Source organism: Pectinophora gossypiella, chromosome 18 (assembly GCF_024362695.1).
Source record: "Pectinophora gossypiella chromosome 18, ilPecGoss1.1, whole genome shotgun sequence".
Classification (NCBI taxonomy): domain Eukaryota; kingdom Metazoa; phylum Arthropoda; class Insecta; order Lepidoptera; family Gelechiidae; genus Pectinophora; species Pectinophora gossypiella.
In genome coordinates this window covers 5839358-5854850 of record NC_065421.1, presented here as the reverse complement: position 1 = coordinate 5854850, position 15493 = coordinate 5839358, and the positions used below count along the sequence as shown (strand labels likewise).

The 15493-nt window shown below is 40.1% G+C and overlaps 2 protein-coding genes across 9 annotated transcripts in view; one reads left to right on the top strand and one right to left on the bottom strand.

Annotated features, from left to right (window-relative positions):
- Positions 1-34: 34 nt before the first annotated feature.
- LOC126374921 (E3 ubiquitin-protein ligase synoviolin) lies at positions 35-10156 on the bottom strand. Its single transcript, XM_050021696.1, has 11 exons — positions 9851-10156; positions 9502-9594; positions 8924-9076; positions 8451-8645; positions 5767-5951; positions 5287-5429; positions 3048-3308; positions 2387-2511; positions 2069-2187; positions 1078-1239; positions 35-254 (listed from the first exon to the last, which is right to left on the bottom strand). Exons 1-11 carry the CDS (start codon positions 9983-9985, stop codon positions 185-187), a joined length of 1641 nt encoding a protein of 546 aa, XP_049877653.1. The 5' UTR covers positions 9986-10156; the 3' UTR covers positions 35-184.
- Positions 10157-10454: 298 nt separating this feature from the next.
- The window catches only part of LOC126374913 (AT-rich interactive domain-containing protein 4A), a 17822-nt gene continuing 12783 nt past the window's right edge, over positions 10455-15493 (top strand). For 7 of the 8 annotated variants that reach the window (XM_050021685.1, XM_050021684.1, XM_050021681.1 and 4 more), the window contains exons 1-10: positions 10455-10492; positions 10911-11035; positions 11431-11471; positions 11598-11708; positions 12022-12181; positions 12652-12817; positions 13275-13490; positions 14105-14267; positions 14837-14974; positions 15305-15432. In XM_050021685.1, the coding sequence (XP_049877642.1) occupies positions 11469-11471; positions 11598-11708; positions 12022-12181; positions 12652-12817; positions 13275-13490; positions 14105-14267; positions 14837-14974; positions 15305-15432 (1085 nt within the window). In that variant the 5' untranslated portion in view covers positions 10455-10492; positions 10911-11035; positions 11431-11468. Of the gene's footprint in view, positions 10493-10557; positions 11036-11430; positions 11472-11597; positions 11709-12021; positions 12182-12651; positions 12818-13274; positions 13491-14104; positions 14268-14836; positions 14975-15304; positions 15433-15493 lie in introns of those variants that run through there. The other variant, XM_050021678.1, reaches the window with a different exon arrangement.

Below are 15493 nucleotides of genomic sequence, written 5' to 3'. Positions count from 1 at the left end.
CCAAAACTAAAAGTGATGAAAGTAAAGTACTATGTATTGTATTCATGTGTGTATCCCTTTATATTTACAAGAACATAAATACACTTTACTTTAGGTTAGAATACACAATGCTTACACATACCGAAACACTTTGTACATTAAATAGTTAGTTTGGAAAGTGGAACGAAAGTATTGTTTAACAAGCTCAATTTTCCATTGTGAATTTCTGCAGTCTGCGTCTTCTGAGCTCCTCGGCGTCAGCATCAGTCTTATCTCTGGAAATAAAAAACATTATTAGTAACCCATAACATTGCCGCTCACTAAAGAGCACATTTATTAAATTAGAGTGGCACAACGGGCTATGTATGCATCTACCTGGTCTTATATCAAATGTCAAAATTCGGCAGCGCACGGAATTCGGTGATGTAGGTATACGAATCGTTAGGCTTAAGTGGAGATGGGCAGGACTTGGCAAGACGGAACACAACAGATGGACTAAGACTGTTACTGAATAATGGCCTATAATGGTATGCAATATCGAGGCAGACCACCAGCCCCATGGTCGGATGACATTCAATTAAAGATCACGACTATATACCAATAAGGGTAGTCAGAGGTACATCCATCGCAAGGTGAACTAAGTACCCACAGCACACCTCACATAACTTTTCTGTTAGACTAACATGTTAAGTGGTGAGATGCATGGTATAAGAAAACCAGGTATGACAAGCCGCCATTGCTAGCCCTTTTATGACGTAAGTGTTACCATTAATTTAGTATCTCCAACATTCCAAAGACGTAAATTTTATTATTGAAAATTAAGTGAATTACTGACTAATGTATGTATTGAATTGCTATTATTTATTTATATAAAAATCATTAAAACTGTGAGTAACTCTTTTACTAATATAAAATTTCCTTGCAAATTAAAAACATTCGTTGTGGGTAATTTATTTTTTACGAGATGGCAACACAGGGTGGAATGACGTCAGCTGGACTAACCTTGAAATGTTAGCTGTCACTTTTGAGCATACCTGGTTTTCTTATATCATGGTGAGATGTAACATCTATAACAAACGTTGCAAAAATTAAATGTACCTATTAGTGTCTAAAGCGTCAGTGGTGGAGTCCGGCGGGGTGTCGTGGAGCGCCGTGCTGGTGGAGGGCCGGGACGTGCTGGGGACGCTGGCGGTGCTGGGCACCACGTCGGGCTCCGACTTCACCTTCACCGGCGACGGGGAGGGAGACGGCTCTGTTCGACTACGGACAGACATTAATATATTTGCTACATCATCATCTCCTTAGCATTATCCCGTTTTCACAAGGGTCCGCTTACCTAACCTTTTTAAATTTGACAGATCCGGTTTTTTACAAAAGCGACTGCCTGTCTGACCTTCCAACCCGCGAAGGGAAAACCAGCCCAATACAGGTTAAGTCACATACCCCCGAAACGCATTTCTCGTAAAAGTGGGCTTCCTCACGATGTTTCCCTTCACCGCAGTTACAGTGAGTACATTTGATCAGTCGAATTTTAAAAATAAATAATACGGGCGAAATTCACACGTAATTTAGAGAGGTAACAGGGACCGTACATTTTTTCAACAAAGTCGATAATGACAGGTAAAATGGTAAATGTAAATAAATTGGTGTTCTGGCAAGAAAGTTTTCATAAAATTAGGACATGGCAGAGAAACAACATTTGCGGTGAAAAGGTCGCGGGTTCGGTCGACTTCGGTCTGTTGTATCGTGGTTTTGGCACCTACCCACAAAAAACCCACATATACACTTCTCAATCACATGACGAAGCTTGTGCCCGGCAGTAGGAAGTATAAAAATAAATAGACTACAAATCTCAAGTTATCACAATAAAATTGTTTTTTTTTGTTCCTGTAAGTAAACCAGCACCACATCCCTGTCGTTGTCCCGTCCGTTCCTGTTGTGTGATTTGTTTCTGTTTCTGTGTGTAGGTTGCCTAGAAGAAACTGCAGCATGAGCAATAAGGCCGCCTGTTGTGTATTTCTTTTATTTATCCTATTTTCTTTACCTTGTGTAAAGTATATTTATCTTGTCTTATCAATCTGGTTCTTACAATATATCGGTCTGCGTGGCGACGTTGGCGCAGTTCTGCGGCAGGTTGGCCACCACGGCGGAATACTGCTGCATCAGCAGCACCGACGCGTCCAACATCGACTGGATCTCGCGGAGCAGCTGCAAACATCATAAAAATCCTATATTTTCACTTTTAGACACCTTTGTTTGTCAACTGAATGAACAGGGGGCGGATGGCGGTCGGTTGTGACCTTACAACTCATACGAGACAAGAACAAAAACAATAAGATCTGTATTCCCATAAAATGATACCAAATATGTTTAAAACCTATGTGGATTAAAAAAGTGCAATGTGTACCTGAAGACGAGCTTCGATATTCCTACGTTCGGTGCCTTCCATTCGCAGCAGCTCGGCTGTAGACAGGTTCGCGAGGTTAGCCGGCCGCGGCGGCGGCGGCGGCGGCACGCCCCAGGCCATCATCGCTGTAAACATTATTGTCTAACATAAGCGACTATATCCCAAATCGGGAGTTAGAGATACATCCATCGCAAGATTATTTTAGTTCATCACAGTCTCACAGCTCATCGAGCTTTCCGTTAGACCAACGTGATAAGTTTCAAAATAAGAAAAGAAAGAACACAAACTTTTGTATCATGTGCATTGTGCATGACAGAGTTCGTCTTCTGTGGTCGCACTAGTACTGAAGCATAAACGCTTTAACTTGTGACTACCGCGATAGAAATTAAGCTTGTCCTGAGGTGTAACTTTTGTCTTGAGAATCGGTTCCTTTTTACTAAATTCAGTTTTCTGTTTGTGTCGCTTCCCAATGTCACCCACAGGGAGACAACAGATCACACCCGTTTTGTGTCATTTGCCTAGAGATGACGAGAATAGAGAAAAGGAGTGAGAGAGTAGTGAAGAGATGTTGGGAGGCCTGTGCCCAGCTGTGGAATGTATATGTTTATGTATTGTATTTATGATATTGTAAGTAAAAATATCAGTTAATAGCACGACTTACGTGGCGGCGGCATGTTGGGGAAGGGCGGCGGCTGCGGCATGGGCTGCTGCGGCGGCGCGACGTGTGCGGGGTGGGCGGCGTGCGCGGCGTGGGCGGCGTGGGCTGCGTGTGGCGCGTGGGGCGCGTGCGGCGCGGCGGCGGGCTCGGGCGCGGGCGCGCGCAGCACGTTGAGGCGGCACGTGGGGCACGTCTGCTGCCGCTGGAACCACAGCCGCAGGCACGCCGCGTGGAATATGTGGTTGCACGGCAGCTTTTTCGCACCTGTTTCGATAAAACGTAATATCAATCGGCCGCCGTGGTCCAGGGTGGTTGAGCGTTGGGCTCACGATCCGGAGGTCCCAGGTTCGATTCCCGGTGGGGACATATCACAAAAAATACTTTGTGGTCCCTAGTTTGGTTAGGACATTACAGACGGATTACCAGATTGTCTAAAAGTAAGATGATCCGTGCTTCGGAAGGCACGTTAAGCCGTTGGTTCCGGTTACTACTTACTGATGTAAGTAAGTAGTTACATGAGCCGTGTCGGGGGCCTTTGGCGGCTCAATAGTAACCCTGACACCAGGGTTGATGAGGTTGGTACTCCACCTCACAACCCGTACGATAGAAGAAGAATAGGCCGCAATAGGATAAAAACGCACCAAAATCCTACAACTAGTAACCTGTAACGATCGACTTCGGAGAGAAACAAATGTATTGTACGTGTACGTCGACACCCAAATTATTACACGTCTACCAATAACAATAAATAGTGACTAGCAATGTCATTGCATCTTATCACTTTAAGTTAATCGTATTTATCGTACATAATGACGACTGCTATACGGGGAGAGCAAACCCCCCGTCGCTCACGTAGGTACCTATAGTGGCAGCACTAAGCACAACCACTTAGTTCAGAAGATCACTGTCTCTGTATTGGCCCAAAAGTCAAGTAGAAGTAAAACAATCAACGAGAGTTGTCGTTGATTATGATGGGAGCATTTTAGCGTGTCACATAATGTGTGATAAAGTTCGCTATTATACCGTGTTTTTTTTTTTAAATTTTCTTGGAAATTATATCCGGCCAGTCACTAGACACGTATTTTAAAACAAAATCCATATAAAAATATCAATTTCTCACTTTCACCTAAAGATCGCACAAAGGTATTCGTACAGTCGCGGCTAATTAGAGAACATATGAATAAACAAACATTAATAATTAGTACAATGTCGAATATATAATTTCAATTTGGTTGCACGATTATCGACCTTGAATGTGTACAGCTCAAGTTTGCACAAATTACTAGAGCGCACAAGTTTCACTAACCTTGATACGAGATGTAGATTTTATGGATTTGCAAGTAAATTATATAATCTCACACTGATCTTCTTCTATCGTGTGGATTGTGAGGTGGATGACCAACCACATCAACCCTGGTATCAGGGTTTTTATTGAGCCGCCAAAGGCCCCTGATCTGATTCAAGTAACGACTACGTACTTACATCAGTAAGTAGTAACTGGGACCAACGGCTTAACGTGCCTTCCGAAGCACGGATCATCTTACTTCTAGACAATCAGGTGATCAGCCTGCAATGTCGTAACCAAACTAGGGAGCACAAAGAGATTTGTCCCCACCAAGATTCGAACCCAGGACGTCCGGATTGTGAGCAGAACGCTCAACCACTGGACTATGGAGGTCGATCAAACACCGATGGGCGAGACTTTTATCTAATTTGGCAAGTGAGTATTCAAAGGATATACTCGAACTTTTCAATGAAGCCTGATGACCACAAAGCCGGGTTTTTCCGCAGGCGGCAGGCGGGGTACTTGAGGTTTCATACAATACCCTGCCCCCGAGTTTGTTCGCGCATCACGGAAAGACCATTAGACGGATCTTAATTAAATTCTACATTAGACAGCAGTGGAGCAGCGTGGCGGAATATGCTCCTTACCCCCTCCGGTTGATTGAGGGGAGACCCGTGCCCAGCAGTGAGACGTATATAGGCTATTTATGTGAAGCTTTGTCAATATCTCTAATAAGAATCACCGCTCTATGTCACCTAAGGGTTAAAGAGAGTTCACGCAGCACAAAAACTAGTAATAAATGAATAAAATCAGATAATGCTCCACCAATCCGCAATGGAGCGAACGGAGAATATTCTATTTCCCTCCGGTTGGTTGAGAGTATAGACTTCCTCGTCCCAGGCTACCAGCAGTGGGACGCATATTGGCTGTTTATAAGATAAATAACAATTGGTGTACCAGTGTGCATCTCCTCGCGGCAGATGATGCACTCGTTGTCGGCGGCGGCGAGCTCGGCGGGCGTGGCGTCTGGGTACAGCGTGTTCATGTTGCGGATGGCGCGCCGAGACAGCACCACGTCGTTGTACGCCTTCTTGAAACTCCTGCGCACGGGACAGTTTTAAGGTACTCAGTGACAATAAAGAGGCAGAAACCACATGGTCTAGACGGGCGAGGGGTGACGTAAGTAGAGCGATAAGGTGTTTTAATAGTGTTCTCCAGTTTGTATAATGGAGTAATGCTGCGCCTGCGCGTCCCCTTGTGCGGAGTCAGAGTACACAGCATCAGATTTTCCTGCTTTTTATTCATTCCTATAGAACTATGTTCATTAGAAAGAAAAATGACTATAATATCTACTTGTGGTTTCAGAAAACAAATAAACAGTCAGAAAAGAACACAAGAAAATAAGCAAAAAAGAAGAAAAGTACAAAAAATACGAACCTAAGAGTCTCATACATGGGCCGGAACGCGAAGAGCGGCAGCGTGTAGATGCGCACCATGACGGCGACGAAGCCGAAGTAGAGCAGCACCTTGAGGAAGTTGATGGCCAGCTCCGTGTACAACAGCACCGCCGCCTTGCTCTCCCACGGCGCCTCCCACCGCGAGTCGATTGCGTGGAGCACGTACTATGGGGACAATAGAGTATTTGGCTGGGTCAAAGATAAATTATAAAATCATCATCTCCCTAGCATTATCCCGTTTTTCACAGGGTATGCTTACCTAACCTGAAGATTTGGCAGGTCCGGTTTTTAACAAAAGCGACTGTCTGTCTGACCTTCCAAGCCGCGAAGGGAAAACCAGCCCAATATAGCTAAGGTTAAATACCTCCGAAAATGCATTTCTTGGGAATGTGAGTTTTCTTTTACGTGATAATTATTTATGATCCAAACATAAATTCGAAATCATTGGTTTAGGCCTGTGCTATATGATACCCATTATAAAATGCTAATCTAAAAATAGTCTCAAAAATCAATCTCATTTTTCATGTTGACTTTTCAAAATTTTATTATGAACTACGATAGGCATGCTGATTCTTTCTTGGCGCAAAGGCTGCCATCGCCATACCTGGTAATGCGGCGAGTGTAATGGGGACCTTTGCGCCTGGAAATTCTGGGGAGGATTGTTTGACGACTAGACGCGTAAGGTCTTGAATTGTTAATTTTCGTAGTTAATTTTACATAATTATAATTATATTTATATTTTTTTTTTGTATAGAATTGTAATTCATTAAGTAATTATTAGGGTCAAAGGGTTTACGTACAGAAACTAATAGGTTAATAACATTCCACTTCTCTAGGCAACGGTGACGTGACTTATCCCAAGGCGAACGTGTGCACTGAAGCACAACTTTACTACCTAACTAAACAGTGCAACGAAACTAAATCCTGTTAATAACATAAGCTCACGACTATATCCCAATGGGGGCAGTCAGAGGTACATCCATCGTAAGATGAACTAATACCCACACCACACCGAGCTTTATCTTGTTAGTATATACGTGACACGCACGCAACAGGGGGCGGCCCAAAGAGACCTGGCGACGCTCGGTTCACCGAGAGTTGAAAACTATCGACATGTCATGGGAGCAAGCAGAGGCTGCAAAAGATCGCGAGGAGTGGAAATCTGTTCGAGCCCGTTCGAAGAAGATGTGATGAGATGCAAAAACGCCAGCGAATAGGGAAGCTCTTCTTAGAACATTCCATGCTGCGTCTAGTCTACGGGTTTGTAGGGGGTGGATGGGACAAGAGATACATACATACACATACTCACGCCCCTAACCCCTAATGGGGGGGAGGGGGAGCACAAGTAATTAAAGACAACATGCAGCCACACTGTTGATATAAATACCTAAGATGAATATGATGAGCCTTATGGTGAAAGACTATCGCCTATACAAGGCTACAGCCCATTAGATAAGAGACTAATATGTATCTCTCTATCTGTTATCTTTTTACGCCTAACCCATTGAGCCGATTCAAATGAAAATGGGACATAGAGAGCTCAACACCTAGGGGTGGTCTTGTAGTGGATACTTTCTATGGTAAAAGTACTTAAAAAAATCAGAAACGGACTTAGGACACTTACTGTGTTATAACACAGTGTGTTATAACCAACTTCACGTTGACAATGTCGGGTGCGAAAGCTAGTTTTAAATCATTCCTAGGTCTCCTAAAAGCCGCTAATAATAATCTAATATTTTTTATTTTTATATTTGAATTTTAGCAACATTACGTAATAGCTGAACTCAGCTGTTTGCTTAACTAATGACGTAAAACTACCGTATGGTATGGGCCACGTCAGGCAATGAAAGTATTGTAAAGAGCAAATACACCTATGAGTACATCATTAGATACAACTGCTAATAGACATGTCGACATAGAAAATGTCGACATCCAACTGGGTAGATGCTATTCTTAATTAGTTATGTATTTAATTACCAGAAATCGCCGACATTTGGGAATCTTTCGCATTTTAACTTGAAAAGATATCCATAATCGATTGACGTAATTATTTACCTTTATGCTTGTTGGTGCATACAAATAATGAGGCAACACCCAGTCATATCTTTACAAACAAAGAATGAAGTAATTCCCCTGAATCAAGTTTCAATCAATGATGACACATTCACTAAAATCTCGTATTTCAGGCGTGTTTTGAAGAATCAGAAAGTTATGTTATATTTATAATATATATGAATACGAAAATATAGATAAAGTTATCTCTTATTTGAAAATAAATCTACATAGCGCCGAAAACGTGACGTCAGCGTCAGCGTCATCAGACCATTACTTATGACATTGGACATGTTATATCAAAAAGGTTGCCTGGAAGAGATTGCTACTTAGCAATAAGGCTGCCTATTGTACTCTACCTATTATCTTTTGTTTTGTATTCCCTGCATGTGCAATAAAGTATTTGTTTACATATAACTTTACTTTTAGGCGTAAACCCAAATCTTCTTTTCTCCTTGTTACCAACTTCTTTCGGTTTGTGATTCTCATACCAAGATGTGCAGTGGCTCTTCTTACCTCTGTACACATTATGGGTCCAACATGATTGTATACATGTACCTTTACTACACTTAAAAGGACGAACACTGTTAAAAAACCAGAGTGTTACAATACCTTGATCAAAATGTTGACAATCATGATGATCAATATGCTGTATTCAAAGCCAAACACCAATTGCACAGATGGGCCTTTTGATGACGTGACCTGATATGCATGATGGATGAAGTACATATCAGCTTGAGCTAGAAGCATTAGAAGACTCAGTATCCTTAAGTGGAACAGCCATCCTATGACTGGACTCCTTTCCATCTGCAAGAGATATTCATATTAGTTTCATTGCCACTAAAACTATTAACTAACTAGATATAAAGAATTGAATATTGGGTTCAGTGACATTCAAAGAATTACTGACTAATATAATCATTTAAGATTCTTAAATTAAATAAAATATATTTCTGTAACTTTTTACAATTGAATACTTTGGTTTTCTTTATTTCTTTTTAGTTCTAAGCCCAACTATTGTCTATTTATTGTATTTATTATTAATATTTCCATATACAATAAGGAATATTATAATAGTAACGCACATAATCAACCCTGTCCTCTGCGAGCCAGTGGAATGCTTTCAAAAACAGCAGCAAAGTAAACAGTGCTATAAATTTGGGGTTGAAGTCGTCCCGGAACACAGTGAAAGCCAAACATGTCTCCGTTATTGCATACCAAGACCTTTCTATCAAGTGCTGGAACAAAATAATACATTCATATTACACTTGTCATAAAACATAGACAAAACATGTTACTGTGGGACATCATAAATACTTTTATTACTCCATAGCAGTAAAAATACCACAAAAAGAATTGTTGTTAAACATGCCATAAAATAATTCATAATTACACAAAGTAACTGTACAGTAAATCATTTGCATTTAAAAAATCTATTTTAGTCTAAAATATGTCTTTTAGATGAATGTAATTTAAGACCTAAATATAAAAAAACTGAAACAACAATATTAAATACACAAAAACAATTCATCTACATATGATCTTTAAGACAAATCATAAATAGACTTTCTCTGGCTTTCGGTATCCCAATAGGATTATTTTTGTATATGCATAGTTTATGCAAAGATCATGATAAGCAATAATATATTTAATTCATCCTTACCTCAAATTCAGCGGGTCGTAGTTGTCCGAAAAATATTTTTCTCAATATTTTTCCTACTAATAAAACTAAAATGAATGCTTGCAAGTACATTACCTGTAATAAGACATGTTTTGCATGATTGGAATATATTAGTAACTTATTTTATACAGTGATAAGGACACAAATTTCACTTTCACCAAAAACAAGTATAGACAAGGTCACTAAAACAACTTGTTATCGAAGCAAGATTATCTGAACTTTTCTAATGACTCTTTTTGTATATATAGAAACTGTTAGGATCTGTAGCCAAACAATGGCGGATTATATGGCCATAACAGCCGGTCTAGACTTGGGAATGAGTGATACTTACAGCCATACTAGGATTGGAATTAGTTAGATAAACTATCGATGGATAAAACTGTTTCTTCTGGTAGTAGGCATTGCCTATAACCACGGTCGTAAGCGCCAGACTGATCACAGTCGCTAGAATCGCCTTCATCTTCATTGATACGAATTTCACCCGAACACTAAAAGTTAATTAGCAAATGTCCCGAGAAAATTCTAGGCACTCCAAAACAGCGTAATTGTCAACAAATACATTTTCAAAACATCTTTTCGTTTCGTCCGTCGCTACAGCAAAAAAACTAATTTTGACGTGTTCAATGTTCATTTGTGACATTTTACTAGTTATTTCTGTTTGACTTGAGTACAATTTAATTAGAGAGAGCGAATTAAAGTACTGCAAAGCAAAATCTAGCTTTCTCTTTTTAACCTATCAAAAAATAGCAAAAATGAGTGAAAAAAACAGTAATAGAGGTAAGCCCAAAAATCGGTATATCACGAAAACATTATTGAAAAACCGGTTTATAAAAAATGTGTCTATTTCTAGCTAGTTATTCTACTCTATGGTCTCTCAAACAAAGAGAATATAAATCACGTCTCAAATACATTCCCTACATTTTTTACTGTGGCAAGAATTTTCATTTATGTCACTGTGTGAAACTGGAAGATGGTGTTTGCTCGACGCTTTTCGGCGGGAAACGGGAACGGGACAGTTGCTTTCTTCATTGAGTAATCTAAATAATTAATACGAAGTGGTGTTTTGTGGTTAATGATCGCATTAAGTTAGTCGGAAGACATTCGCGAGTGTTATTATATTGGAGTATTCAATAAACAAAGTGTATCTGCCTATTTTCGCTTCGTGCTGGGAAGCCGCTTCATAACTCAAAAGTTTATGCGGACTTTTGAGTTAATTCGTTTGGGGTTCGGAGTAGGAGTCTACTCCGAGGGTGGGGGCTTAGGTTTCATCATCATCACCTTTCATCATTTCATTAATCATCAAGAAAAAAAATACGTCAGACATGGCTGTATGGGCATAGTTCCCTTTGCCTTACCCTTCGGGGAAAACCAAAACAAAAAAAAAAAAAAAGGTGTTTGCTCGATTTCTTTATTTTATTTATTGAATAATTTGTCGCTAAAATGGACTCATTTTGCGTACGTTTCAAGTGCTACAACCGAGCTGAGTAACGATAACTACGATTACAAGTCTTCTAAGGTAACAATGGGAACACTTCCATTTGCCGCGCAATCTACTTTCTTCTTCCACTTCCAAGTAGCTTGGGGCTTGTAATCAACTCTTGACGGTGATAAAATTATTCCACAGTTATGAACTGTTAGTTCAGGCGTATACCAGTGAATTAGCTCGGGCAATTCTTTTACGCCGCAAATTCTGAAATAGCCTAAATACAAGGCGTCGCCTCTACCATTCACTAGAAGGATCTTTTTTTCCACAAATGTAACTACATATACAATCATCTTTCAGGTTTCAGCTGATAGCATTGTCCAAAATGTTAGCAGTATATCTCTTAGCGACTCATGTTCAATAATAGCGATTAGGTGAGATGTATCTGCATTGTTAGCATTTTGAAATAACCACAATATTTTTTGCAGGTTTCATCACAGAAAGAATAACTGATTATAGTATAAAGATGGTAAGTAGTGAAAGATCATTTCTATGTCCTCTCTTTATAAGAAACATATATCTCTAACATAGTAATTTATCAGTGGTTAGATGTATATTTTGTTAGCCAATCAATGTGTTTTTTATGTTGACACAGCAAGGTGACGATCCCCCTTTTCTGCCAGTGGGAACTGATGTCAGTGCCAAGTACAAGGGGGCATTCTGTGAAGCCAAAATCAAAAAAGTTGTACGCAACATAAAATGCAAGGTGAGATTGAAAATATTAGCTCTTTGTCGCAAGTTAGAAAGAAAAAAAAGGCTCTTTGTCAACATTAAACTTGTTAAATATCATTGTGTTGATTTCCTAAGTAATTAAATGTTTTATATTATTCTACACAATGCACATATAATGTGTCACAGTATGTTTTTAAGGGGAAGAAGTTATTTTTGGTTATATATTTATGTATATTGATGAAAAACATTAATCTAAAGCAGTGTATATTATTAAAGGATAACACATTAACCTATTCATTACTTCAACGAAACATGCATTTTGTTAACATTAAAATTGCAACTTTCAGGTGACATTAAAAGCAGGTGGTGGAACCATCACAGTGAATGATGATGTCATCAAAGGCACTCTCAGGGTGGGCAGCACAGTGGAGGTCAAACAGGACCCTAAAAAGGATGCTATGGAAGCTGTCATCTCTAAGATACAAGACTGTAGTCAATATACTGTTGGTGAGTAGAATTTTTTCATTAAATTGTCTTGTTATTTTATTTTCAGTGGTACACTAATGTCGTAAACTTTCTAGTCTATCTATAGTTAATAGATTTGTAATGTGGTGTCATAAAAAACATATGTTAGATTATATCTATAGAATATACCTAATAGTTCAAGTGCAGGCAAGGCATTCTGCTAGTGCCTCCCTTGTAAAGTTATCTTCTTCTTATCATGTGGGTTGTAAGGTGGAATACCAACCTCATCAACCCTGGTGTCAGGGTTATTACTGAGTCCAAAGCAGCAAAGCTGTGACATCATAGAAAACTTGATAAAATGTTGGACTTATTAAAATTACGTTTTTTTGTTAAAAAATAATAAATAAGTAAAATAGAAAAAAGAAAGTGTTTTTTGTCTGTTTTCTTTATTTAGTAATCAGAATTTCATAGCATTTTTTGTGGTGGCTTTCTACTAACCTACCATGTTATAGTGTTCGACGACGGCGACATAACAACGTTACGACGGTCAGCGCTGTGTCTGAAGAGCGGGCGCCACTTCAACGAGAGTGAGACGTTGGACCAGCTCCCGTTGACGCACCCGGAACATTTCTCTACGCCTGTTATAGCGGGGCGCCGCGGCAGGCGGGGCAGAGCGCAGTAAGTTGATTCTCTCCATTAGTACATTGCCATTTGGAAGGAAACCTTATTCATATACCCCTGAAGAAAAGTTTATTGGATAGTCACTACAAAAAATAACAGTCTATAATAGTAAAAGTGTTTACTGAATGTTTATTCAACACAATTTTATAAGTCTTATTCCATTACTTTACTCTCTACTAATATCTAACAATTTCTAAATGTACTACTACATACATGTATACAAACTATCAAAAAAAAAAGAGAAAACCCCCTTGCCCCGTAAGACCATCTTAATTCGCTCTAACTTTCGCCCCCCTCAAAGCGTTATTGCCCACATTGAGAAAAACTTCTACTCTCGTATGGGTTTTGAGGTCAATAACCGACGTCAATAACAGGTTTAATAATTGAGCCGCCAAAGCCTTGTCGTGGCTTGTTTAGAGAAAAACGGATAAAATTGTAAATTCCGTTCTTTTAGATCAGATGAAAGCGAGGGCGAAGTGCCGAGCCGGCGCGTGAAGGAGAGCACGGAACGCGAGCCGCATGTGGGGCGCGTGGTTCTGGTGGAGGCAGCCAGCGGGGCCGAGCGCCGGCGTCCGGCACAGCCCGCGTTTCCCGCGCTCGTGGTCGCGCCCACCGCGCAGATCAAAGTCAAGGAGGATTACCTCGTGCGCTCCTTCAAGGATGGCCGGTAGTGAGTATTCAGTTTGGTGTTCATTATTTGGCGGTATTTGCGCCGGTTCTCCATTATTGAGGCGGGCCGCTACAGCCCGCCTTCCCCGCGCAGGACAAAGGTTAAGGAGGACCATCATGTTCACTTCTTCAAAGATTGTAGTGTGTATTAAGAGCTATACCGCATAACATAAATACTTTATTGCACACTCAGGATATACAAGAAGCAAAGAGAAGTGTAGATAGAGAGTACAAGAGGCTGTATTTCTAAGATTCAAATCAATATCTTCTGCATCTTGCGCCGTAGAATCAGTTCTACGGCGCAAGATGCAGAAGATATTGATATCCTGACTTTTTATGGGGTTTATTCAGATAAACCCCATAAAAAGTTACTACTATCTATACACATTAGTAACCGGGACCAACGGCTTAACATGCCTTCCGAAGCATGGATCATCTTACTTTCGGACAATCAGGTGATCATCCTAACCAAATTAGGGATCACAAAGTGATTTTTGTGATATGTCCCCACCGGGATTCGAACCCGGGACCTCCGGATCGTGAGCCCAACGCTCAACCACTGGACCACAGAAGCCGTCATTTAAAAGAATGAAATACATATTTATATTTTTTCAGCTACACAGTACCCAAAAAGGAAGCGAGAGAGTTCCGCAAGGGCAGCGCACCTTTAGAATGGTGCGGTGTGGAGGCGGCATTACAGTACCTCAACAACGACGTGTTGCCGCCACACTGGGACAGAGACACTCTCTTCAACGAACCCAGGAACACCTCCGACGATGTATGTAGCCGTTTATGTATTAATCGCTTACACTATCGCATGCCAAATAAAGCTAAAACCAAATATGTTGGATATTGGCTACGGTCAAATCGTGATAGGGAAGATATGACATTTATTTAAAAAGTTATGTAAGAATTATGTGAAATAATATTTTTGGTTTAGTTACAAGTTGCCTTATTTGAAACTAAGAATTTGTCTTCCATTGTTAACTAAAAATCGTAAAGGTACCTCGTCGACTTCTTGCGTGCGCTTTTGATGCTTATATGTCAATGTAATTGCCATTCTTCCGCACGTATCGGTGATCAGATAATAATTTGATTCCAATAGTTGCTTCTCAAATCTCGCAAAGCATTGGCTCAAAAGATGCTATTTCTTGGATTGCTTTAAATCTAATGACAAGATTTCAATGGCAATTTTCTTTTGTAGAAGATGGTCAAGTCACCATCAAAGGCATCAAAATGTCATACAAATAAAAGCGTCAAAAAAAAGAAGAAAGTAAGCAATGACACTTAGCTTGAAAAGTTGCGGGAAAAAAAACCGTGTAATAATGACATAAATATTTCTTTCAGAGTTCGGACGATGAACCTCGGGAAGAGAAGGACCATTTTGTGGCACAGCTATATAAGTTTATGGATGACCGTGGAACGCCGCTTAACCGGAACCCTACTATTGCTAATAAAGATATTGATCTGTACAGACTGTTTAGGGTAAGAACTTTACAAGTATATCAACAGAAATAGGGTCTGAAATGATAATTGCAGATAGTTGCAAACCTAACAATGAGATAGCATTGTAGGATATTGACCTTAAGTTTACTAAAAGAAGCCTATTTGCCTACACCTAGTTATGCAAACTAAAAAATATTTTGAAAGATTTTGTTTATTTGTGTGGTTGGAAGTTTCCATCAAACACTTCCCGTTTTTGATGGATTCCTTTAAAGTCGTAAGACCGAATGTTCTTTCGAAATTCAAATACCATTGTTTAAGTATTCTGTCTGGATATGTCGGGCTTAGGAGGTTAAACATATTTGGTTACAGGTAGTGCAAAAACTGGGTGGCTACAACCGAGTAACCAATCAGAACCAATGGAAAACAATCGCTGACAAAATGGGCTTCCATCCCGTCACGACCAGCATCACCAACCTGTGCAAACAAGCTTACAAAAAGTAAGTATTTACAGAAGCGACTACCTGTTTGACCTTCCAACCCGGAAAAGGAAAACCATCC

Bases quoted from the DNA above. Each gene is read 5' to 3' on its own strand.
- LOC126374921 (XM_050021696.1), bottom strand. From the start codon at position 9,985: ATGAAGATGAAGGCGATTCTAGCGACTGTGATCAGTCTGGCGCTTACG. The intron at 9,077-9,501 runs GTAAGGATGAAT...ATTTTGTTCCAG, and splicing joins TACGACCCGCTGAATTTGAG to CACTTGATAGAAAGGTCTTG. The intron at 5,952-8,450 runs GTATTGTAACAC...TTGTCCCCATAG, and splicing joins TTGTCAACATTTTGATCAAG to TACGTGCTCCACGCAATCGA.